General features: G+C 47.3%; 6 protein-coding genes across 6 annotated transcripts; 3 read left to right on the top strand and 3 right to left on the bottom strand.

Moving 5' to 3' along the window:
* Nucleotides 1–1207: 1207 nt before the first annotated feature.
* On the top strand, nt 1208–2869 carry N7533_013302 (uncharacterized protein; the record flags this gene model as incomplete). Its single annotated transcript, XM_057109952.1, has 1 exon — nt 1208–2869. One exon carries the CDS (start codon nt 1208–1210, stop codon nt 2867–2869), a length of 1662 nt encoding a protein of 553 aa, XP_056952654.1.
* Nucleotides 2870–3311: 442 nt separating this feature from the next.
* On the bottom strand, nt 3312–6059 carry N7533_013301 (putative protein kinase Scy1; the record flags this gene model as incomplete). Its single annotated transcript, XM_057109951.1, has 3 exons — nt 3312–4564; nt 4615–5340; nt 5369–6059. 3 exons carry the CDS (start codon nt 6057–6059, stop codon nt 3312–3314), a joined length of 2670 nt encoding a protein of 889 aa, XP_056952653.1.
* An 833-nt stretch (nt 6060–6892) lies between these two features.
* Nucleotides 6893–8563, top strand: atg15 (triglyceride lipase ATG15; the record flags this gene model as incomplete). Its single annotated transcript, XM_057109950.1, has 1 exon — nt 6893–8563. The coding sequence occupies one exon, from the start codon at nt 6893–6895 to the stop codon at nt 8561–8563; it is 1671 nt and encodes a 556-aa protein (XP_056952652.1).
* An 803-nt stretch (nt 8564–9366) lies between these two features.
* Nucleotides 9367–11223, bottom strand: N7533_013299 (putative serine peptidase, family S28; the record flags this gene model as incomplete). The annotated part of the gene is made up of 3 exons (XM_057109949.1): nt 9367–10678; nt 10731–10945; nt 11011–11223. 3 exons carry the CDS (start codon nt 11221–11223, stop codon nt 9367–9369), a joined length of 1740 nt encoding a protein of 579 aa, XP_056952651.1.
* A 6498-nt stretch (nt 11224–17721) lies between these two features.
* N7533_013298 (glycoside hydrolase family 134 protein) lies at nt 17722–18472 on the bottom strand (the record flags this gene model as incomplete). The annotated part of the gene is made up of 4 exons (XM_057109948.1): nt 17722–17822; nt 17874–18001; nt 18066–18192; nt 18250–18472. 4 exons carry the CDS (start codon nt 18470–18472, stop codon nt 17722–17724), a joined length of 579 nt encoding a protein of 192 aa, XP_056952650.1.
* A 1476-nt stretch (nt 18473–19948) lies between these two features.
* N7533_013297 (beta-mannosidase) lies at nt 19949–22756 on the top strand (the record flags this gene model as incomplete). Its single annotated transcript, XM_057109947.1, has 5 exons — nt 19949–20079; nt 20134–21099; nt 21164–21594; nt 21651–21886; nt 21974–22756. 5 exons carry the CDS (start codon nt 19949–19951, stop codon nt 22754–22756), a joined length of 2547 nt encoding a protein of 848 aa, XP_056952649.1.
* Nucleotides 22757–22842: the final 86 nt, after the last annotated feature.

The raw sequence follows: 22842 nt of genomic DNA, 5'->3' as shown, positions 1-22842 counted from the left end.
GTAAGTACCAAGAATCCGAGCCACACTAAGTCCAACGATACTGTCGGGTAGTGGAACAAGCATAGGTTTGCTAACAATAAGGAATATAAATACAGACTGCAATTCACAATCGGTGTCATAGCCGCTTGCATTCTCTACCTTAAGCCTCTGGTTAGCAACGTTCTCAAATTATCGGAGTATTCCAACTCCCGATCTCAAGGTTTTCACGGTGGCCATTACCGATCGCAACGTGCTGCGACTGGCACCAGAGGAAGCATTCACACAATGGGGGGAGGTGGAGGCAATCATATGTGGTCTATTCATCGGGGTGATCAGTACGCGTTCCAGGAGCTAGGGAGCGAGCCGGGGTTCTAGCGACGACTCCAAATCTGACGAAGTTCATTTGACTCAGAACGGGGACTATAATGTCAAAGCAGTAAGCTCCCAACAATTCTCTGCCTCGGATGAGACGCCCCCGGGCCATGCAACTAATTACGGTTCAAAAACCGGCATCGTTAAAACTACGGAGGTTATTGTAAACAAAGAAAAGAAAGATGTGACAATTCCAACAGGCATTGACCTCAGAAACTCGATTTCGGTTAGTCCTAGTATTGATACTAGTATCAATATCCCCCTAGGTCAACCGATCGGAAGGCCTCGGGATGACCAGTGTTGGAGAAGGAACCCCATGGGGATGGGAAAAGTCCTGCTTAGTGTACCGATGTTGAGCACCAGGATATAACTTCACTGAGTGATTATGCGTGTATATGTAGGAGTGTAGTAGTATAACCAAGTATGGATGCCAATTTAGGATGATCCGGCCAATCACGTAGCGCACTCCCCGCAATGTAGCACGTGACTATATCAGATGCTGACATCATCGTTATTTTCATTTCTCTTCTCCAACCCAACCCAGCCCAATGTCCTACTCCGCCGGCAAACATCCCGATCCTTCACTTACTTGTTCACGTATGTGTCTCTGCATGGAATATTCCACCTCATAGCCCAGCCATCTTCAATCAAACCGGCCTCTAGGCTTTTTGCCCGGTTGGACTGGCCGCTCTGCGGAGAATTATACGCGCAATGGATTCGGGCTTGCCATCAGACTCCTATCCCCCACAACAATTCCCCCAATCGTTGCCCGAATCCGAGCTTCCAAGTATGCTGGATGCTAGCATGGGGGATGTCTGGCTGCATGAGAACCCCCAAGCTGATTGGAATGCACTCGATGATTTCTTCTTCTGTTCCTCAGACCCAACAGATTTACAATGGTCTCAGTTTATGGGAATTGGCTCACCTCAAAATCTTACGGGGGGGGACTCAATCTTATCCTATACAGCAAACCACACAGCACTTGGTTCAAGCTGAGGATAAACTCGGCGATTTTTCTCCTTTGCAGAATCTTGCGAATGTTCCACAGTGGCTTGATGGAGCATACCGCCCACCCATATCCTGCAGCCACTGCCGTAGACATCGATTGCAATGTCTTATACTCCGAACCACAGCAGCTAATCCAAACCCTATTAATTCTTGCTCTAGCTGCGTGGCACTCTTCCGGGAATGTAGTCTAGCCAAAGGCGAGAAACGACTCCCGTCTCGCTTTGAGACATTTTCACCCGTACTCGGTCATCTCCATGGTCTGCCAGAGGACGCAGAATATGGCGCAGCTGACCAGCAGGATTTTCCCGGTCATGACCTCGCAGTAACCCAGGGCGTTGATCTTGGACTTGAAAACAGAGAGGAACGCAAAGATTCCAAACAGTTTGTCCGGAAAGGGGCCAGGGTCTTACGAGAATGGTTTTATCAAAACCAAGAGTACCCGTATCCTACAGATGCACAGAAAGAACAGCTTTCGACGGAAACTGGCTTCTCTCAAAGGCGTGTTTCGACTTGGTTTGCGAATGCTCGTCGTAGACAAAAGCAAAAGATCCAATCATCGAAACAAACTTCGAACTCACGTTCCCGTGCAGGCTCTCCGATGGTTACCAGCACGTTGAGTTCAATGACTCCCATGGAACGCTGGAAAGCATCACCACCTGAAGACGAGCCCATTTTGGAATCGGCCATTCAAGATGCCATCGCCTCGGGCGTGGCAGACCCCGGTCCTGCGTTTGACCCGTTTCACTTCGATGGATCTGCGACAGACCTTTTCAATCTGGATAAAACATCTTCACATCTCGCCTCGTCTGCTTCTAGCTTTGAGAGTAGAGCCTCTGAGACTTCCGACAGTATTTCCTCGGCCTGGAGCCATCAATCTGGAGAAGGAAATATACCCTTCCCGCTTCTTCCTAAAGCTCCAAGCACTAGACGACAGCGAGGAAGGCGACTTTCGGGAGCTGAATGTCAATACCAGTGCACATTCTGCCCTTCATCCTTCCGAAAGCGACATGACTGGGCTCGGCACGAAAAAAGTGTACACCTTCAACTCGACTCGTGGATCTGCACACAGAATCTCGATGAACTCAACCAACAATATAGCAGTTCTGTATCCAACTGCTACTTTTGTGATGCTCCCAACCCAACTCCCGCTCACTGGGATGAACATGAATTTCACATATGTGCCGGAAAGCCGATTGTGGAAAGATCTTTTAGTCGAAAAGATTATTTATGTCAGCATCTCCGCAAATTTCATGCGTGTACCAAGCTTCCTTCTTCAGATCTGGATTTTTGGAGAGGTTCTGGCGGTGATGTTGAGAGTCGTTGCGGGTTTTGCAATCAAGATCTTTCTACCTGGGCTTCCCGAGCTGAACACCTGGCGGCACATTTCAAAAAGGGAGCCCGTATGGAACAATGGCAAGGTGATTGGGGACTAGATTTGTCGGCCATGAACATTTTGAGAAACGCTGTTCTGCCATCACGACGATCTTTTGTGTCGGGGTCTATATTATAACTTTTATCGCCCAACAATTTCCAGTTAGAATAGTCATATCCCTCTCGTGGCTCACATACATGATCAATCACACTCGCCTGGGCACCTGGGCAGCAAATCGAACATTTGATCACCCCCGGCTCCGCCTTGGAATCCAAACATTGACTACGATCCACCTGAGCACTTTGTGGGACCTGCACGGCCATTTCGAGGAGGATTACGTGGTTAATTCTTACACCAGACAAGACTCCTCGGTCAATTCCCAACGTGTGGATTACCATGTCGAAGAAGTCAATTTATCAATGAAGAATTGCTTGCGAAGCTAAATACAATATGCTCTTCGACCTTGCCTCATCGAAACTGTCTAGTATTTGATAGTGTTGCCCTATCGTTGTGGAAGGCAGATATAATATAAATCACACGAGGGGTATTTGCGTAGACAAAAAAAACCTATTCATGCGCATCATAGTAGACTTTCATATTTGTCAAGTCCCGATTTCCGTTGCTGCGGCGGCGGCGGTTGTGTAGTCGTGTTCATGTTCATGTTCATGTTCATATTGAGCGAGGTTTTCCTGATCGAATTGGTCGGGCTTGTGATGCCCATGTTGGTCGGTGGGGGTGGTATGGAGAATGAGGAGTAGTTTGGGGACTGCTGTTGTAAGGCCGGTTGGGGCATTGGTGTTCCGTTAGACATGCCGGATGAAGAAGCCAGAGAGCCAGGTCTATTCACAGCCTGATTTTGGATATTCCAGGACTGAGATGGCTGCATGGGTTGCATAGGTTGCATGGATGAAAATGGTGAATTTGCCATTGGGGGTGATGTTTGCCGCCCAGGCTCGAGTGAAGGAATTGTGTTTAACTTCTGATCGGGGGTGATGGATCGAAAGCCCAGCTGGTTCGATGCCCCATGGCCAGGGGAGTTGTTCGTGGACCATGAGAATGCAGGTGACATGCTGGGTCGTTTGGTGGCTGGTTCTGGTTCCATGCTCCCCCAAAGGTCAGCGTCCTTTCCATTTGACGACGGCTTTTTGTTCGTAAGAACAAGACGTTCGAAGTTGCTTTTGGCACTGTCCCCATCGGGAGACGTAAGGTCGGTGGCAGACTGCGAGAAACCGTTGGCACCGTTCTGAAAACCCCCAGAGTCTCCACCCGACGAAAGCTCCTGGAGCTTCCGTGTTTGTTCCTTCTCAATTTTGGTCGATAGAGATTTGATCAGAGTCATGAACTGGTTGAATTGGTTCAAGTTCAACAAAGGACCAAGACTGAAGCTCCAGAGGACGGGAAGGACTTCCAAAGCGAGAAACTCCGTGTCGGCAACCTTTCCAACTTCACGGAACACCTTGAGAGCTGCCATCATGACTGAAGGTTCTTTTGTCTTGATGGCCTTGAGGGAAGGAACAAGCTTTTCCTGGATGGTGTACTTGTCCAGGATGGATGATTTGGCAGTCTTGGTGGGCTGGACAACGCCAGACAGATCATCAAGCCCATCCGCTTCATCCGGTGATCCACCGCACAGGACAGCGAAAGCCTCTAGGCTGCGAACTTTGATAGCTAGACTGCTCGTTTTGCTGAAGGTGCTTGCGATAGGCGGGAAAACTTCATTTTTGACGGTGCTGAAGTCGAGTGTGGGCAGAAAGACAGGGAGACACTTGATAGAAGCATCTACCAGGGAATGGGTGGGCGAGTCCAATGCAAGCCGTATTAATGGCAGGATATCTAATTCGAGGGTCAGCTTGGGGATGGCAAATATGTAAAGAATGACTGACCATCCTTGAATTCCAGGCCGGAGCAATTTTCTGTGACAAGCTTCATGTTCTCCAGAACGACCATGAGCCCTGCATCCTTCTTGGAGTCGCGCTCCGGGCCTGCCGCTTTTCCCGGGCCGGTTCCAAAGACCTCCTTCAAACGGGGAATGATTTTCTCAGGGAAAGTGCGACGCCCGTTGGGGATGCGTTTGAGAATACCAAAAACGTTCTGTAGCAGCAGGGCAAGCAGTTCACGATCCTTCATTTCATCCAACAGGCACCCAAGGAGCTTTCTTTCCAAGACCGAGACGGGAAAGTCGGCCAGGACCCGTTGAAGCCCTCTCAAGAATTGGGACTTTTCATTCGGATTCTTGGCGGGCAATGACTCCAAAAATCGGATGGTTGACACCAAAACATTGTCGAAGTATTGGGATTGTTGAAACTCGCGGGCATTCATGCGCTGAGCCGGTCTCCGAGTGATGAGGCGGGGAAGGACTTGAGATAGAACGTCTCGCGGAATGGGGTTCGAGCAAAGGAAATTGTTGCTTTGAGATGGTGTTGTTGAAGGGGAGCTAAGGAGCTTTTTATATGTCGATAGATTCATGTGTGTTTCTAGCGGAGAGACATGAGGCGAATTGTAGAGAGCAATAACGATGAGACCCAGGGAAAATAAATCAGCGGCGGACGACACGTTGGAATCCAAGGCAAAGTCTGGGGAGGTGAAGTCCATATTGAGTTGGACGGAGGCTGGCAGTCTTGGGTCTTGATAAAGAACCTCGGAGACGGCGAGCGGCGGTAGTGATGAGGGAGTCTCTGAGGAGTCTGGGGGGTCCGGCAAATCCAAGACCGGAGATCTTCCAATCTGACTTGGCATTGATGTAAATGGCATCCGGGTTGAGATTACCATGAACCAGGCCAGCGGATTCGTGGAGGAACTCTAGACCCTTGGCGACCTGGAGCAACCCCTTTTGGATTTCCAACTCATCGATTTCAAATTCGCGCCGCCTGCGAGTACCATCAGGACTTTCCACCATGTAACGACCCGCCCGCGAGCCACCACCGGATGCGCCCTCCTGCTCGTTCTTATCCAAGAGGAGACCCGACAATGAGGCGGTCAGATGCTCAGTCGCAAACATAAGACCACCGCCGCGGGTTTCTTCGACTGGCTCCAGCACCTGAAGGATAGACGGGTGTCTCAATTTGGCAAGATTCCCAGCTTCCCGCTTGAGTCGTTCGATCACATCGTCTTGGATCTTTTTTGTACCGGAGCCCGAACGAGAGGCAAACCCACCGGATCGTGGGTCGAGGGTCTTGCGATCGAAGATAAAGACGGAGGCGGGGGTGCCGGTAGATTTCTTCTTGGCATCGTGGATTTTCCAAGGACCCGAATAGATGGTGGCATGAGGGGAGATCTGATAGTTGGCAGAGATATTGGAGCTGAATGACTTTAGCGCATTCGAAAACATGGTTGGTGGGATGGCACGGCGAGAGTGCAAAGCATAGAGTAGAGAGCGGAAGAAGAATCAATCACAATGGTATAGCGAGGCTGGCAGGAGACATGATCCACATAAGCAGCCTTGGAACAATGAAATATTGTCCTAAGAGCAATGGAAAGTGGAAAGGAAAGAAGAGATTGAAGGTGGACATGTGCAACTTCGAAGTTGAAGCTGACTGGAGTTGATTCCATCGCGATGCCATGTGGGCGGTGAGATTCTGCCCAAACAATCAGATCAGACCTCCCTGTATGCTAGTACTAGTACTAGTAGTTAGTTAGTACCTAGTAGTAGACAACTTAGTTCTTGAACTTGAAGTTGACTCGGAGCATCACTTCTACTATTAGTAGTGGTGAATGATGATCACACTCCAGGGCTGGCACTGATATATCCATGGATACTACATTCCACGGTATTACTACATCATGATCCAAATTGAACTTAAGAGTTAGCTCTAATTAGTACTATTAGTAGTAGTACCACCTCAGTTAAGACTGTACTAAGTTAACTTGGATTGGAGACCTTGGAAGACAAAGATTGCATAATTCATCAACTTGAAGTTGAAGTTCCACGAGTCCGAAAGGGGAAACCCGGAGAAGGTAACCCGAGCCCCGTGAGACCCCATGACCCAGTCCCGTGACCCAATCTCGTGACTCGACCCCCGTGACATTCAAACAAACAGACAAACAAACAAGACAAACACATCCGATGACGACTGCGCTTATCGGCGTATCTTCCCTGCTCATCTCCATTCATCTCCACTTCCCATCTACCACCTCCATCTCCACCTCCACATCCAGATCAACATGCGGTTACACCGATCTCGCCATAGGCGAGGCCGGCCCCCTATTCCGATCTCTATTCCTATTCTCTCAGATCTCTTCCTTTCTGCTATATTCTTGCCTCACCCGGTATCTGCAACCCATGATTATAACAATAACAACTTGAACATCCCCTCGCTTCAGGCACCTGTTCTCCCGCCACTCCTCCCATCCCATGACTCACCTCCCATCCCCGCCACACATGAGTTCTCTCTTCGCCATATATTTCATCGTGATACCCATCCATACCCCGAAGATATACACCTCAGACTAGATGTCACCCCAGATACTCGCCTGGGTATCTTGCCCGAAGACGGCACCGAAACCGAAGCCGAGACCGAGGCCGAGCCTGTCACTGTCCATCCAACTCTTCTCGCCTCGTCAAATCCAATCACTATAAATCGACTCGCGGATCGCCGCATATCCGTCATCGAAGATCACCTTTCATCCACCAGTCAGTCTTCCGTTGCCCCATGGGTCCTGGATACACTCCCCGGTCCTAATGTCACCGACAAGGAGACCGTCTTGACGTTTGCAAAGATGACCGCAAACGACTACATCCAAATACCCGGTAGTACCTCCGAGTGGAAGACAATTCATGGCAAGTTCAACTATTCGTCTAGCTTTGGCTGGAAAGGAGACAGCCTCCGAGGTCACATCTATTCCGACAAGGCCAACAGCACCGTGGTCATCTCCCTCAAAGGCACATCCCCCGCTCTGTTTGATGGCGCCGAGACCACAACCAATGATAAAGTCAACGATAATCTTTTATTCAGCTGTTGCTGTGGTCAGGGGGGATCATACCTGTGGAGACAAGTCTGTGACTGCCAAAATGCAACCTACTCCGCAAATGTCACATGTATCTCCGAGGCGATCAATGATCAAAACAGATACTACAAAGCCGCCATCGATCTCTATTCCAATGTGACCGAGATCTACCCGAATTCAAATATCTGGCTCACCGGTCACTCGCTCGGCGGTGCTTTATCAAGTCTGCTCGGCCTGACATTTGGCCTTCCCGTCGTGACCTTCGAGGCGGTTCCGGAGGCACTGCCGGCCTCCCGCCTTGGTTTGCCAATTCCACCGGGCTATGAAGCACACCAGGAACGGCAACATACAGGTGCTTATCATTTTGGACATACTGCGGACCCAGTATATATGGGCACTTGCAATGGTATTAACTCAATTTGCACCTGGGGTGGCTATGCGATGGAGTCAGCGTGCCATACCGGGCAGGTTTGCACTTACGACACCGTGGCCGACAAGGGCTGGCGTGTCGGAATCGGCACTCACAAGATCCAGAACGTTATTCGGGACGTCATCGAGGTGTATGATGATGTTCCTTCCTGCGAGTCAGACGAAGAGTGCTATGATTGTATCCTGTGGAAATTCTTCAAGAGCAACGGCTCTGAGATCACGACGACGCTCACAACCACAAGCACCGCATCTCCTACACTTACGAGGACATCTACCTGCAAGACTCCGGGGTGGTGGGGTTGTCTCGATAGTTCTACGACTACCACGACCGCGACGACAACGACCATCGCTACCACCACCAGTGGCACTGAAATAACAACAACAACTTGTCACACTCCAGGCTGGTTCGGATGTAATGACCCCACGACAACGACATCCGCTACTTCCACCACATCTTGAGACATTCCCGGGTGTTTTGACCAAGTCCGAAATCTATCAATTGATGTTCTATGGATTGGAAAGCCTGGTCAAGCATATGATTGCTATATAATTGCTTTCTCTGGCAGAGGCAAACCCAGTCCAAGGGCCACCCAAGATCGTGGCGAATACATTAGATAGCGCACAATGAGCCATCTGCAATTTGATAATTACTACCGATTTAAGCCCCCTCGGGTGATTTTCTGGCTGCGGTGAAGCATTTTTGATACATTATACCACAGTGCAGAATTTATGTCTGATCATCGAAGCGATCGACCCGACCCAAGGCTATCTATCTCACGCATTTGCTATTTTCCAATACAGGTTGCCAGGTGCAAATAAGATGTCACTAATACTCCTCACACTCCCACCTGAGCAATGAACAGATAAGATCGAGCCAGAACATTGATTCATTTAACAGGTCATTTCCTTTGGGCCAGCGACCTGGAAAGGATGCTAGCTAGGTAGTATTTAATAGCAATCGAATGACCGCAGGTTTTATAAACTCGTGTACTAGTATTAGCCTTGATTTAGATAGTTTATATCGGTATTCCAGTCTGGGAACTATAGCAGCCTGCCTGTATACAACCATATTGCACTACTTTCCATCTACTATTCGAATCATGAGCCCTGGAGGTTTCAGGAATTGAAGTGTTGATATGAACTTGAACTTGAAGGAAACTTGAAGATCTGAGATTCTGAAAGAATACATGACATCCATAGATGCCTTTAGAAATGAGAATAGAGCTTCATTAGCGAGAGAGGACCAGCCTTGATGAAATCCATTAATCATTCCGCTGGTTCTGCTGTTGCTTCGGCTTCGGGGCCTCAGGAGACTTATGGTGGCCCTTGCTGTGACCTTGGGCTTGGAAACAGGGAAGCCATTCAGACAAAGCTTGGTAGAAATATTCTCGGGATACCTTTCCTGGGCCAAAGTCGGCCTGGAAGTCAAAACAATGTTCAGCATTCGGCATAATGTATCCGAACAGAGTATCAGTGCCCGTCTTCACATTGCACTTGGGGATTTTCGTTGTGAGCGTCACATGCGGGGCGGACTTCTCAGTTGCGAGAGGAGAAAGGGTCCTCCAAGGGTCGAATTGGCCACCACTCCAGTAGACATTGGATGGGCGAATGCTCCACCCACCAGTGATATTGTTGGTGGCTTCTACCTGAGGACTCTTCGGCATTAGGCCCCTCTTCAACGCCTCGGGAAATTGTCGATTGCAGGTATACTGTATGTAGTCGAGAGTTTGATACCGGGATAGAAGAGAGTGAGGACCAAAGTTATTGCTCTGATAGTAGCCCCATTCTGTACAAAACTGCCACGTCCAACTTATGGTATCCGGATCGACGGATTTTGGATTAAGCACACATGATAAAGGTAGCGTGTCGTCAAGCTGGTCGCAGTTTGTGTCGTAGTTGTAATTGATCAACCGCGTGAAGATAGGCCACGAAATGAATCGCTCCGCAGCGTATTTGCGACCTCGGTAGGGTGCAAATCCACGAGGACCAGCAACAGCTAAAGTTGCAGGGTCGGTTTCCATGTGCTCACAAAGACTCCCTAGACTGCCATCCCCGCCACCAAGACCATATGCCTGAAAATACCCATACACTCCGGCGAGAGCGGCCGTGAAGTCACCATTGCTATTTCTCTCCGCGCCTGGGCCAAAGAACGCCTTTTTTATGCCAGCAGCTGCCGATGCATTTTTGCCCAGCTCGCCATCAACGTACTGAAGGGCAGCCTTGATGTCCTTCGTACAGTTGCTATAGCCATTGGCAACCATTCCATCGTAGACCTGATCGAAATACATGCTCATATCGACCCGGGCCTCAACGGGCGCAGAGGATGCGAACGAAGCGAAGATTATCTCAGGGTAAGCATTACGGGTGAAAGCTGCCCGCATACCAGAATAAGATCCTCCTACCATGATCCATGGTGTTCCGGAGGGTGCGAGATCAACATGAGCATACGCCGAGTGAGTGAAGTTATTTGCAAAGAAAGGGATATCAGCGAGGGCTTGTGTTGTAGTGAGGTATTCAAAATGCTCCGGTGGCGATTCGGTTGAAATCGGGAAGGGTAGAGAGTCGCCATAATATCTGATCTTGGTGAGTTGTTGTTTCTCAATTTTCGGACTGAGATGCTGCATACCGATGTTCCCAGACGATACCCATTCCGCCAAACGTCTTCAACATCTCGGCGAAAAATGAGGTCTCATTTCCCAGGTGTGTATTCGCTGGACTTTCAGCCGAAGCCTCGCCAACATCATACACGAAGACAGGTCCTCCTTCACGGTAATATTGGTCAGATACCCAATAACGATTCTTGTATGTTCCGAAAGAATGGTCGTTGTGATCAATTGGCAACTGTACTGATCAGCAGATGTTCATGAATCAAAGAAGCCCTGGAGTTAAAAACTCGACTTTCTTACCTCTGCATATTCCGGGGTAACATTCACTGCCTCAGTGACTTTTGCCATGGCATGCATAATTCCTCCACCGCGCAACATAATATCTGGATCGATTCCGGCCTCTGCAGCAAGTTTTAGATCGCGCTTGAGGTTTCCCTGCGATAATCCCATGGAGAAAGACGTCTCTGACAGCATCGCCAGGACTGCCAGGGACTGGAAGATAGAGAAATGCATCTTCAAGTTGCTGTTTATTTCCACAGCCTTCAAAGTCGAACCCGGATCCCCCGATGCGAGACGATTGTCGAATTTTGAACTTCCAAGTTGAAGGAAATGGAATGCCGATTAACAGCCTTTAGTACTCAGGTACCTAGGTATGAAATAGTATATATAATAGGTTTAAACATGAGCAAGGCTAGCGAAACAAGATTCCAAGTTAGCTCAGGCACCTGGGCAGATACTGCCTGGTCATGGATATTTTCACGCTCTCGCTAGCATATCCGGGAACAATACTAAGATCACAATGTTTGCGTCGATACAGGCTTCTGCAGCTACCCGGGTGGGTCAAAGAATTTGGGAATCCCGATTGGGTGGGGGCCAGGCACGATCGAGACCCTGATGATGCATCGCGTGCGGATGAGGGTGGGTTTCAGTATTTACCACGTCAGTCGGGATCCCGGCAGGAGCAGCTCTGGAGATTGACTCTAGGGCTGTACGCATCATTTCTGAGTACAAGCAGTTGGTTGTGCAAATCGTAGAAAACTGAATGATTTGAACTGATCGATTGCTAAACGTCCGTAGTGAGTCTTGATGCAATTGATGGGATGGCTGCCTTGAGATTCCCCGCAGACGGAGCTCACCCGAGTTCTCGAAACCCCCGACCTGCATCCGACCGAAACCAGATCACGAATGCCATGACTTCCATGACTGCCATGTTTCGGATGGATCGGGGACCGACGGTGATCTTCAGAGGGGAGTGGGGTGAGTTGCACCGCTAGTTTAGGGTTTGAACGGGCTCCGGCGGGAACAACAAACAACAATGCTAAGATCTTGATATTGTTCACTGCCGAATTCACTGACGCCGAGACACCAGAAATCACTGTTGCTATTACTATTACTACTAGTGTTACTATTACTATTGGTGATAATTGTAGCACTTCCTATTCCAGACAGTCTCGGTTGTTTACACCGTATCCCTTGGGGGGATCGGAATGCTGGGGCCGCGAACGGGTGTCATCAACATTCTTGACTATTTCACTACACACCAGCATGTATTAAATTACTGCGGCTCAATGACCAGTCCAATTGTACATGGGCAAGCTTTTTTATCTGTCTAAACAATCACCCAATTTCCAAGGTTCATGAGCCAGCCCCCACTCAATTCTGGCAAAACGGCATTTTTTCCACGTTGGAAGAAGTCGCCGCTCCCCTGGGGGCCCAGAAACCGCTTTGATAATCAGTTCTCCGTTGGCAAACACACGGATGGCTTTTACAGTTCAATCGTTGCTGATACAGACTTGGTCGAGAGTCGAGGTTGACGAGGGCCTAGAAGAAGGTATCGCTTGGGTGGAATATAATCAATCGGGGGGGCGTCTAGTCCATATGTGGCGATAGGCCCTTCTCATGCACCCGTATGATATCACAAGCCACCTAGTAAAGAATTCACAAATCATCGCGCTAGAGACCTCCAAAAACCTATTTTAAGCAAACAGTTTATTTTAAATATATTTGCCGGAAGTCATATTGTAGATAATGCGTTGAAAGTTATTGGCGTTCTATAGATTCAACAGTGATCATATGTTGACTGCGTCTCGATCTGGAATGGACGCATATACCCATTGCAGGACTGATTATTTTCTAGCAGACATCTTCAATTCCCTAGGTTTATACCGAGTGCGTGTCAATATAGACAGGCAAAGAAATGTGCAAAGAGAAAAAAGAGCGAGTCCACTGCGGTGTGGATCCGACTACTTGCGGGGGTGGGCATTACAGAATTTCTCGATCAGAGCAGGGCCAGTTCAATACTAACTAATCACAGAATGTTGCCTTTACCGAGAAAAAGCATAAATGGGGAGGGGGGAATGGCGACTGCATTACATGGACAGTTAAGCTATCCCTCACATGTTATCCGAAGGTCTGAAGCCGACCACATGGTCGGGCACGGGAACAAGCAAACTGAGCCAACTAAATGCTTCATGGTAGGTTGTACGCCAACTGATTTATTGTATAACTGTTTCCTTGGCCTGTGTGCGTAGATTGGTCAGCCCTGACCTAAGTCACCTGATATCTACCACTCCTTGACCTATATAGAGCACCTAGACCACACTATATCCAATATACACTTCTATACATCTCTATATCATCTTGCTACTCCTAAGCACAGCCTGACATAACGCAAATTTAGTAGTTGATTTGTGATGGAGCATGATTCCCTTTTGAGATGTTTGCCTCGGTCTCGAGATGTTTTTCACGGAACGAATCACTAATTAGAAGGATGCCCCTGTACATTTGCCATGCTAGCATTGAGCCACGCTTCGGTGAGTGGCTTGAGCTGCCTCCAGCAATTCATAAAGTTCATCCAGTTCAAGACGCCCATCATTTTAGTTTCTCCAAATATCATGGTCCACACCAACAGCATCCCTAGCAAATACAGCAAAGTCTATACTGGGAATTCTAACGGATAATCCGTCATGTTCACCTTGGTCCCGCAGCGCAAGATGCGCCGGATAATTTCTGTCTACCCATCTTTATCTCCTATCCGGCCCGGGGAAATACCATTCTTTCGAGTCCATGAGAAACAGCGTTCTCGAGATGTAACTGTTTTCTCGGTTGAGTGACTCAAGTTGGTCCGGGACAGCCGCCGAAATGTCCCGCCGGTAGTGATCGTTATGTGAAGCATTGGCTTCGTTCCACCTTTCGGGGCCAAAAACCCGAGAAAGTTGTTAAAGTTTCAAATCTTGAGTCTCGCTCTCTGTCGGTGGCGTCTGGCTATCAACAGCCTTTATGGAGGAAGATATCAGTAGCTCGTCCCACATTTCTGGATAATCCGCGACAATACAGGCGTGAAGGCATGGCCACAGCATACTTCGCCTGATGCGAGCCAGTCTTTGTAGGTTTCTGCACAAGCTCGCCCTGGGAACCAGATGTTTGAAGGAAGTAGATCTTCCGGCGTGTCCGTTGTGACCCATGTGACATCATCCGACATAATTCGTCGAGCGTTTATTGCACGTATGATCTTTTTGTCTCAAACTCACTGAACCTCGTGTTCGCGTATTTAGGGATTTGTGTGCTCCGACATTTGGCCCCGAAGGAGTTATGGTGGATACCTCGGATTATGTAGAAGAACTCCTCACGAACCATTTGTGGTCTGCGTAGACGTGCGTAGCGATCAATATCGCCCAAATATGCGCCATCACGATCAATTTATCCTTGTTGACGGGTCGGAGATCCATCAGCAGCGGCCCATAAAGTAGTGAGAAATAGCTCTCAGGGGTGTCGGGTGCATCATGGTCGTAGTCTTATATACCCCAGTCCTCTGTGATATTGAAATAATTTGAGATATCATTACGATCTCATGACTTCCGGTAGAAGAATAAGATCCCCTTCGGATCTACATGCTTCCGTCCGCGCCCAAAACTTGAGTAAACAGCGGTATCACCATTCAGAAATGCACCTCGGGGGTTAGAATTCTCCATCGTCCGCGTATAATCATCCATGATGGCGGGTGATTTCCACTGAAGTTATCACCCTGTCTATAGCGCACTCACCCCCTTCACCCCCAGTCGCGCGACCATAAAGCGGCGCTCACCCATTTCTCACCCGGGCGACTCCCACCCGACTACTGGCCACGTTTAAGCCACACGCCGGCAGGTTAGTAGTATGGTGGGTGACCACAAGCGAATCCCTGCTGTTGTATGTTTTTGTCATATATTCGTTGCTTTTATTTGGCTTACCCCTGCCACTTCAGTCACTTCCAAGGTTCAGCTCCGTACTGGAACGCCCTGAAGCACCTGCAGATAAACTGGCCAGTCGGCTGAATCTGATGTTCTCATAATGCCATTGCAAACCACCACACCTTCACGTTTAACTACGGTAGAACCTTAGTAAAACGAACTAATTTTTACAGATGTTTAATTCGTTATGTCCGGGATTTTTCTGTATCGAACACATAAATTTGAACTTTTTGGTACTTCAAGTTATCCTGGGTCTTAGCTGAGCTGATGGCCTGGCACATCCCATGACACAGAGGACTTGGCGGACATTTGAAGTGCAATATACCAATTTCCTAAAGCAGTATAGCGGCGTTCTAAATAAGTAATTATTTTGTGCAATCACCTCGAAAGGACGAATAATTGGCAAAAATCCAATGAGATTCGAGAGATAGAGGTTATTCGTTCTATATATGGTATTTGCAATTTTTGCGCGATTGGTGTTCGTCATGTAGCGGGGATTCGGCCAATTGAGGTACGTTTTGCTGAGGTTCTACAGTATCTTCTGGGGGCCTAAATTGGCTTTTGCTAACACTAACTATACATACAAACCCGACATATACATTGTCACAATCACTGCTGCTTGGTTATCTTTCGAGGAAATACACAAGAGAATACGGTAAATTAAGGAAAAATAGCATTTCTTAAATCAATGTCCTACCACAGTGTTCTTAGAATCACCTTGACAATACACTCTTAGACACTCTTTCCTGGCCCTGCCGCCAAGAACTTGGCGCATATAATTTATGAAGCGGGCTGGATCAAACTGAGGGGTAAATCTCAGCGGCAAGCTACTCGTAACTACAACGTGAGAGTGTCTACAAATGAGTGTTCGCAGGGAACCTTTGCTAAAAGTCTTTATTGGCCAATGGGCCGTTGGTATATCAGCAAATCATAACTGTCGTATGGTTCTGTGTTCACTTTTTGCTTCTTTCTCCCCGGGATTAGAGTCACAGCATCAGTCTATGGGCAGTCGTGGCTTGCTTGCGGAAGGAATTGTCAGATAGTAATTCGCTCTTGGCTCGGTTAATTGGACTTTGAGCTGAAAGGTAGTTTGAATTGCTGACTGTAAGCTGCATGATTTGAACAAACCTACTTTGAGAACGCTTATGTGATAGATGGGGTTGCTGGTGAAAATATTATAAATAGAAGCCTAGCTACCTTCAAAAGATTATTCTTCTCAACTTCATCTTGATTCATCTTGCTTCATCTCAATTCCAACAGACGAACATCAATCACGATGCAATTCAAGTCATTTGCTACCTTGGCAGTCACGAGCGTCTTTGCAGCTCAGGTTGCAGAGGCATGGTCGATCCAGTTTCAAGATATTAGCAAATTTACCCCAGAATACAGTGAAAAACTGACGGCGTTGAAAGATAACACCTGCTGTGCGTCCATTCCCCCAGAGAATGAAAGGAGCATCTCACTTATATCCTGCAGATAACATGAATGATCTACCTACGGCAAATCCTTGGAATGATAGGGTGGACAATGCTTGGATTGATGGTGCCATCTGTGTCTTTTGGGCGTAAGTTTTATTCCTTTATCCATTTATTTGAAGTGAAATACCTTATGATTGATATCCGAAATAGTGATACAGGTTGTTCTGGACATCACACAAAAACAGAAACAGGTGCTGCTGGAACTCATCTTGTTGACTTTTATGGAGTTTGCAGGCCATCTACGTGGACAAACAGAATTTCTTCATTCCGGTGTTGCACAGGAACTGCCTGGTGCGATGGAGGAAGTCCAGGCTGTACATAGAATGGATTACGCATTTGAATTTGATTTTCAGACAAGGATTTGTGTTTTGGTGGTAACGAAGTTTTTCGAGAAATGATCAGTTGGTAATCCTAGAGAGTTGATTGCTTCTTACCGAAGCTCACCCTTCTTTGACACGAGCCCCGTGACATAACCTATGCTATAGAGTACTACTTACTCTATATTTTCTACTTTATACCTATCCCAGAGGATATTTCGGTCTGTTGTTAAGAACCTACCTGTCTGCCTGTTATATATATACTATAGAATTACTAGACATATTTTTTTTGGCTGTAGTGGTCAGGCGGAACTAAAAGTACTCACTATATACTGAAAATTCCTCTAATAAGTCTATTAAAAAATATTGTGTAATGTCTACTGAGTTTCCTCGCAAAGAATAAGATCGATCCAGTACTGGTGCTCTTTAGTCCGAGCCTGAGGTACATGCGCAGGTTCCATTGGGGAAGGTACCCATTCTTTCTTTCTATACCTGCAATCGTGACCTTGAGCCAACCTCCCACATCAATAATTAACTTCAAATTTTATTATATTCTTTATAGGCTCCAAGTACTCTGAAAATACTCTCCAATCATTATTAAATTCACCTATCTAGGAAAGCGGTCTTTCCATAGTCCTATCCACCGCTATCGTATCTCGGCAGAATCGACAGTAACACCCTGGCGTCGCGAGGCTTTCACTGAAATTGGCACCTTGTTTGCTTTACAAGAACGCCACTACAAAGATATGATATTGCCATAGGTATCTTATCAATTGATTGAAAGGAGCCGAGACGAACCAAGTAAATTTCTAAATAATCGACCGCCCAGGTGGATCATCAGTTGAAATACCAAGTGGAACTTGCAGCGAGCCAGCCCATGACCCAACACAATATTTTTCCCCGTTGCTCCAACCTCTAATTAGCTCCAGAGCTGACGTTCATCTTGAAAATGGCAAAGGCTCTCCTCGCAAACTGCTCTTTTGAGGCTTAGATAGCCTGGACGTTGACCCAGAAACGAGTATCATCACTTTGATATATTTCATCGCTCTCGATCTGCTCTTGAATCCACAGAACGGCATTTTTGTACCCTATTTATTGAGTCAGCCGAGTTATTTATGATCTTTTTTATATTCACTGACCCTGGATATCCGGGGTATCAGGGTTTTCAACACCTGACGCTCCGTTGCGATGGCCGGCGAACCAAACGTCAAAGCCATACTTATTCTCGCCATCGTGACGGGCCTGGATGTCCTTATCCAAATCGGAGCTTGAAGGATCAACATATTAGCTCACACAATTTCCTAAGTTTAAATTGTAGATTAGACACCCACTTTAAAACGGCTCCATCATCAACCTGGTCTGAGGTCTCGCCTAAGAACACAGATGCGGAGTGACGAAGCATGTACCAGTTTTGCTTGAAAATGCCAAAGTTGGTAGCATCACCAGACTTGCCATCTCCTGTGAATTTATGTGTCAATCTACAAATTGGGTAAAATGTGGTGTTTTAAGACGTACCATAGATGTAGTCACTAGTCATGGTTTTAGTCTCCAGCATCGCAATAGCCAAGTCACGAGTGTTGCCACCAGCGCCGGTCACTTCTTGCTTCCGAACTCCAAGTCCAGAAACGGTCTCATTGCCTCGATCACCATCACGGGTAGCAAGCTTGAATCCTGTTACGGGCGAGGAGATGACGGTCGGAATGAGTGCGAGGACAACGAAGAAGGATGGAGAATGCATTTTTGATATCTTTGATAAAAAAAAGGCTCTTCAATCTTGATGTTCTTGTCGGGCAGTGGCTGTTTCTGCAGTGATGAGTGTCTGAACGAGCAAAAGAAAAACACGTCTTATATAGATATCTATGTGACGGGAAGGGGGCGGTTGTGAGATATTTTTCACCACTATAAACAATTGACAAGTGGAGCCTTTCTAGACTCTAACACGCCCGTGTAGAAAATGGGAATGATCATCTAACATTCGAAGCTATTTGATGGCTAACCGGCGGCTGCAAATGGTCCGTGGATGAATCAGGAGACTTGGCAGAGGGTGCTCCGTACTCCGTCGTCCGTCGTTCATACCGGCCCCAAAGCTTTCATTGTACCCTGTCCAAGCATCACCCACAAGAAAAACATCGTGTTTAGAATAGTGTCACTTATTGATATTACTTTGAATCAGGTGGGGCAAATGCTTTTGAAATCGAGACAAAAGGTACTTTACTTGTAACGCATCAGAAGATAGCCCACCTCTTCAAGATTAGTAGATGTTCTTGAGAAACACAAATAAATCACATGATTAGTAGATCCTACACGTAGCCTCCTCTTTATCTCGAGGTTATAGGTGCCTTGTAATCACGTAACAGATGAGGATGTCGTCGTGTCTGTAGACGTCGGGTCGCATCGTGTGCTTCTTGCGAGGTTACTAGTGGGGCCCTATACTGGACCCTTAATTTCCTCACACTCAACTCGAGTCACTTGGCAGTTAGGGAGTTCAAACTAGTCTCAACCTAAGCAATCTTTGCAATCAACTCATCATTTGACCCACTCAGGATCGGAGCCAAGAACCTTGATTATGAATATGAAGTAGCGTGTATGAAGAAGTGAGTGACTAACCGTTTGCGTAGGTGCTTTGTGAAATTAAATGTTTATCATGAAGCGCATCGTCTGAATAGTAGAAGAGAGTACATACACAGGAGTGGATTACTTGATCTACATAGACACCTTGGTCATTTTGACGGAGGATGAAAATGCACTTGTGCAAATGTCAAAATTCGGAATATGCGGCCTCCAGCATCAAACAACGTGGCCCACGCAGATCAGGTAATGCTAATGCCAAAACCAAAAACAAGAACCTCAAATTTCGCAGCAATCGAAATACTGTATGACTTGCTCAGCAGTGTTGGGGCATATTGATATTTAAGATTAAAGATCTGCACTTGGCGTTTTTTCTTTGGTTTCATCCATTCATGCGCTCCGCCTGCCAATGTCCGAAAGAGGTAGTGAGTGGGTGGAGGCCGAAAGTTCCGTTACCTTTTCAGCAGCGCGATAACCCTCTTTGATAGAATCTGCGTCTCGACGCGGGTTTATAATTTGGAGTATTATGAATAATATAAATACCGTGAAGCATGATCTCCAAAGACCGTAAAAGCGGTAAATGAAAGCCAATTTTTGCGTTTGCCATTGCTTTCAAATATACCCGTCACTTGACTTTCTGCAAAATATGAGTTTTTTTGAACTACCGTTGTCCAGTGGCTGGACATTTAAAGACCGGGATGATAATAGCCCGGACGCATGGATGTCTGTACCGGCAGTTCCCTCTACTGTGCAGCAGGATCTGATTGCAAACAAAAGGTTTTATTCACGCGTGATATACTAAGCGGTTCCTAGGCTAACCCAAAAATATAGACTCGAAGATCCTTACATCGGTTTCAATGAACTCAAGGCCCAATGGGTCAACGAAAAATCATGGATATACAGAACAGATTTGAAAAGACCTGATATTCCGACCGGCGCAAAAGTGGCCATTGTATTCGATGGTCTGGACACATTTGCATCCGTTACTCTCAATGGCCATAATATACTGAAAAGCAGTAACATGTTTATCGGTCATCGGGTAGAGGTCACAAAATTGCTGCTCGAATCTGATGGCCCAAATGTCCTAGAGATTGAGTTTGATTGCGCTCAGCTGAAAGCGCAGGAGCTTCGAAGCAAGTACCCAGACCACAGATGGGAAGGCTTCAATGGCGATATGGCACGCCTGGCTGTGCGCAAAGCTCAGTACCATTGGGGTTGGGATTGGGGCCCAGTCATTATGACTGCCGGCATCTGGAGAGGCGTACGCTTACAGGCATACTCTGTACGAGTGGCAGGGTTATGGCCGCAGACACACTTGGAGCACAACCACAAGACAGCGACCATCACAGCTACTGCTGAGATCGATGCTGCCGTCTCCGGCTACTATACCGTCAGGTTTTGTTTGTCTCTGAGAGGAAATCAGATTGCCTGTCAGAGCTTGTTAGTGGAAATTAACTCCAGCAAGAGCATCGAAGCAAAGTTGCAGATCAACAATCCAGAGTTGTGGTGGCCTCATGGGTACGGCTCCCAACCTTTGTACGATATGTCGGTTTCGGTTTCGGGAGGCCCTGAAAAGGAGTTGCATAAAATGTCCAAGCGTATTGGCATTCGATCCGCAGAAGTTATTCAACAACCTGACAGACACGGTAAATCATTCTTTTTCCGAATCAACGGCCAGGATATATTCTGTGGTGGGTCTTGTTGGATTCCAGCCGATAGCCTGCTTCCTAGTATTTGCCAGGAGCGATACAAAAGTTGGATTCACCTTATGGTAAAGGGAGGTCAGACCATGGTCAGGTAAGCTAAATGATGACCAGTAATACCTAATCGAGTCTCTGTTCTATGACTGACCTTTGATTAGAGTGTGGGGCGGGGGAATCTACGAAGACAAAGCATTCTATGAGACTTGCGATGAGATGGGACTGCTTGTCTGGCAAGACTTTATGTTTGCCTGTGGAAATTACCCTGTTTGGCCTGAGCTACTGGAATCAATTCAGCAAGAGGTCACCTACAATATCTGTCGCTTGCGACACCATGCCTCCATTGTCATATATGTGGGAAACAATGAAGACTATCAGGTCCAGGAGCAGGCGAATATGACCTACAATTACGATGATAAGGATCCGCAGTCCTGGCTAAAGACTAATTTCCCTGCACGCTACATCTACGAGAAGCTATTACCGGACGCAGTGGCAGAGCTCTCCCCAAGTACATTTTATCACCCAGGGAGCCCTTGGGGGGATGGAAAAATCACTTCAGACCCAACCGTTGGAGACATGCATCAGTGGAATGGTAGGTCTCCCCGAATTTCAATATAGATCGGAGTCTTATTAATATATCTGTACTAGTTTGGCATGGAACACAGGAGAAGTATCAGATTTTCGATACCCTCGGTGGCCGCTTCAATAGCGAGTTTGGTATGGAAGCGTTTCCACATATGTCGACTATTGATTATTTCATCGAAAATGAATCCGACAAGTTCCCGCAATCACAGGTTATGGACTTCCATAATAAAGCGGATGGCCACGAGCGACGACTAGCGACCTATCTCGTGGAAAATTTGCGCACGGCCACAGACCTTGAGGTAAGTTCAAGTTAATACTCAGCCTTCTATGAATAGTTTATCTACAATCTGGCTATGTTGAAAAACAGCACTCATAATTATATCCAGACATATATCCACCTTACTCAAGTGGTGCAGGCAGAGACGATGATGTTCGGGTACCGAGGATGGCGTCGCCAATGGGGTGATGACCGTAAGTGTGGCGGAGCATTGTTATGGCAAATCAATGATTGCTGGCCGACGATCTCGTGGGCGATCGTTGACTATTTCCAACGGCCTAAGCCTGCGTACTACACAGTAAAACGTGCGATGGAGCCCTTGGCGGTTGGCGTTCGCCGTGAACACCACGATTGGAGTGTTGTTCACGCGAGAGCCCCAGCCAAGGCCAAATATGAGATATGGGTTGCGAGCAGCCGCCGTGAGGGTATTAACGCTACTGTTGAGCTTCGGTTCTTGTCGGTAGTAAGTGGCGAAAATCTACGGCCCCCAAGTGTTTACGATGTTATAGTTACTCCTAATGGGACAACCAACGTTGTCTTAGATGGAGTCATTGATAATATAGCGCAACATGAGCCGCATGTTCTTGCCGTACGACTCTGGGTGGACGGTCACGTTGTTGCACGTGATGCCGATTGGCCGCAGCCGTTGAAATACCTTGACTTCTCTGACCGCGGGCTAGTTGTCAAGGTTCAGAATGGTAATGTCCCTGGACAACAGAGACTCGCCATCAGTGTACTTAGACCTGTCAAATGTCTCGTATTTGAGGAACGGGATAACGTACAACTCAGCGACAGCGCGTTGGACATCATGCCAGGGGATGAGCAGGTCGTGACAGTTTCAGGGCTCAGTGGGAGCGACTTACCGCTGAAGTATCGTTTTCTGGGCCAGTAAGGAACTTTTTTCATTCCGCTGGCCTGGGCTATCATGAAATAGACAAAAGATCTCTAAGACCCCTGTACTTCAGAAATTGGATTTTG

This window comes from Penicillium manginii (genome assembly GCF_028828005.1).
Source record: "Penicillium manginii strain IBT 31320 chromosome Unknown utg000011l:1.0-1395921.0:1.0-1396616.0, whole genome shotgun sequence".
Classification (NCBI taxonomy): domain Eukaryota; kingdom Fungi; phylum Ascomycota; class Eurotiomycetes; order Eurotiales; family Aspergillaceae; genus Penicillium; species Penicillium manginii.
Note: the sequence above shows the minus strand (reverse complement) of the source record. Positions and strands in the feature narration are given on the sequence as shown.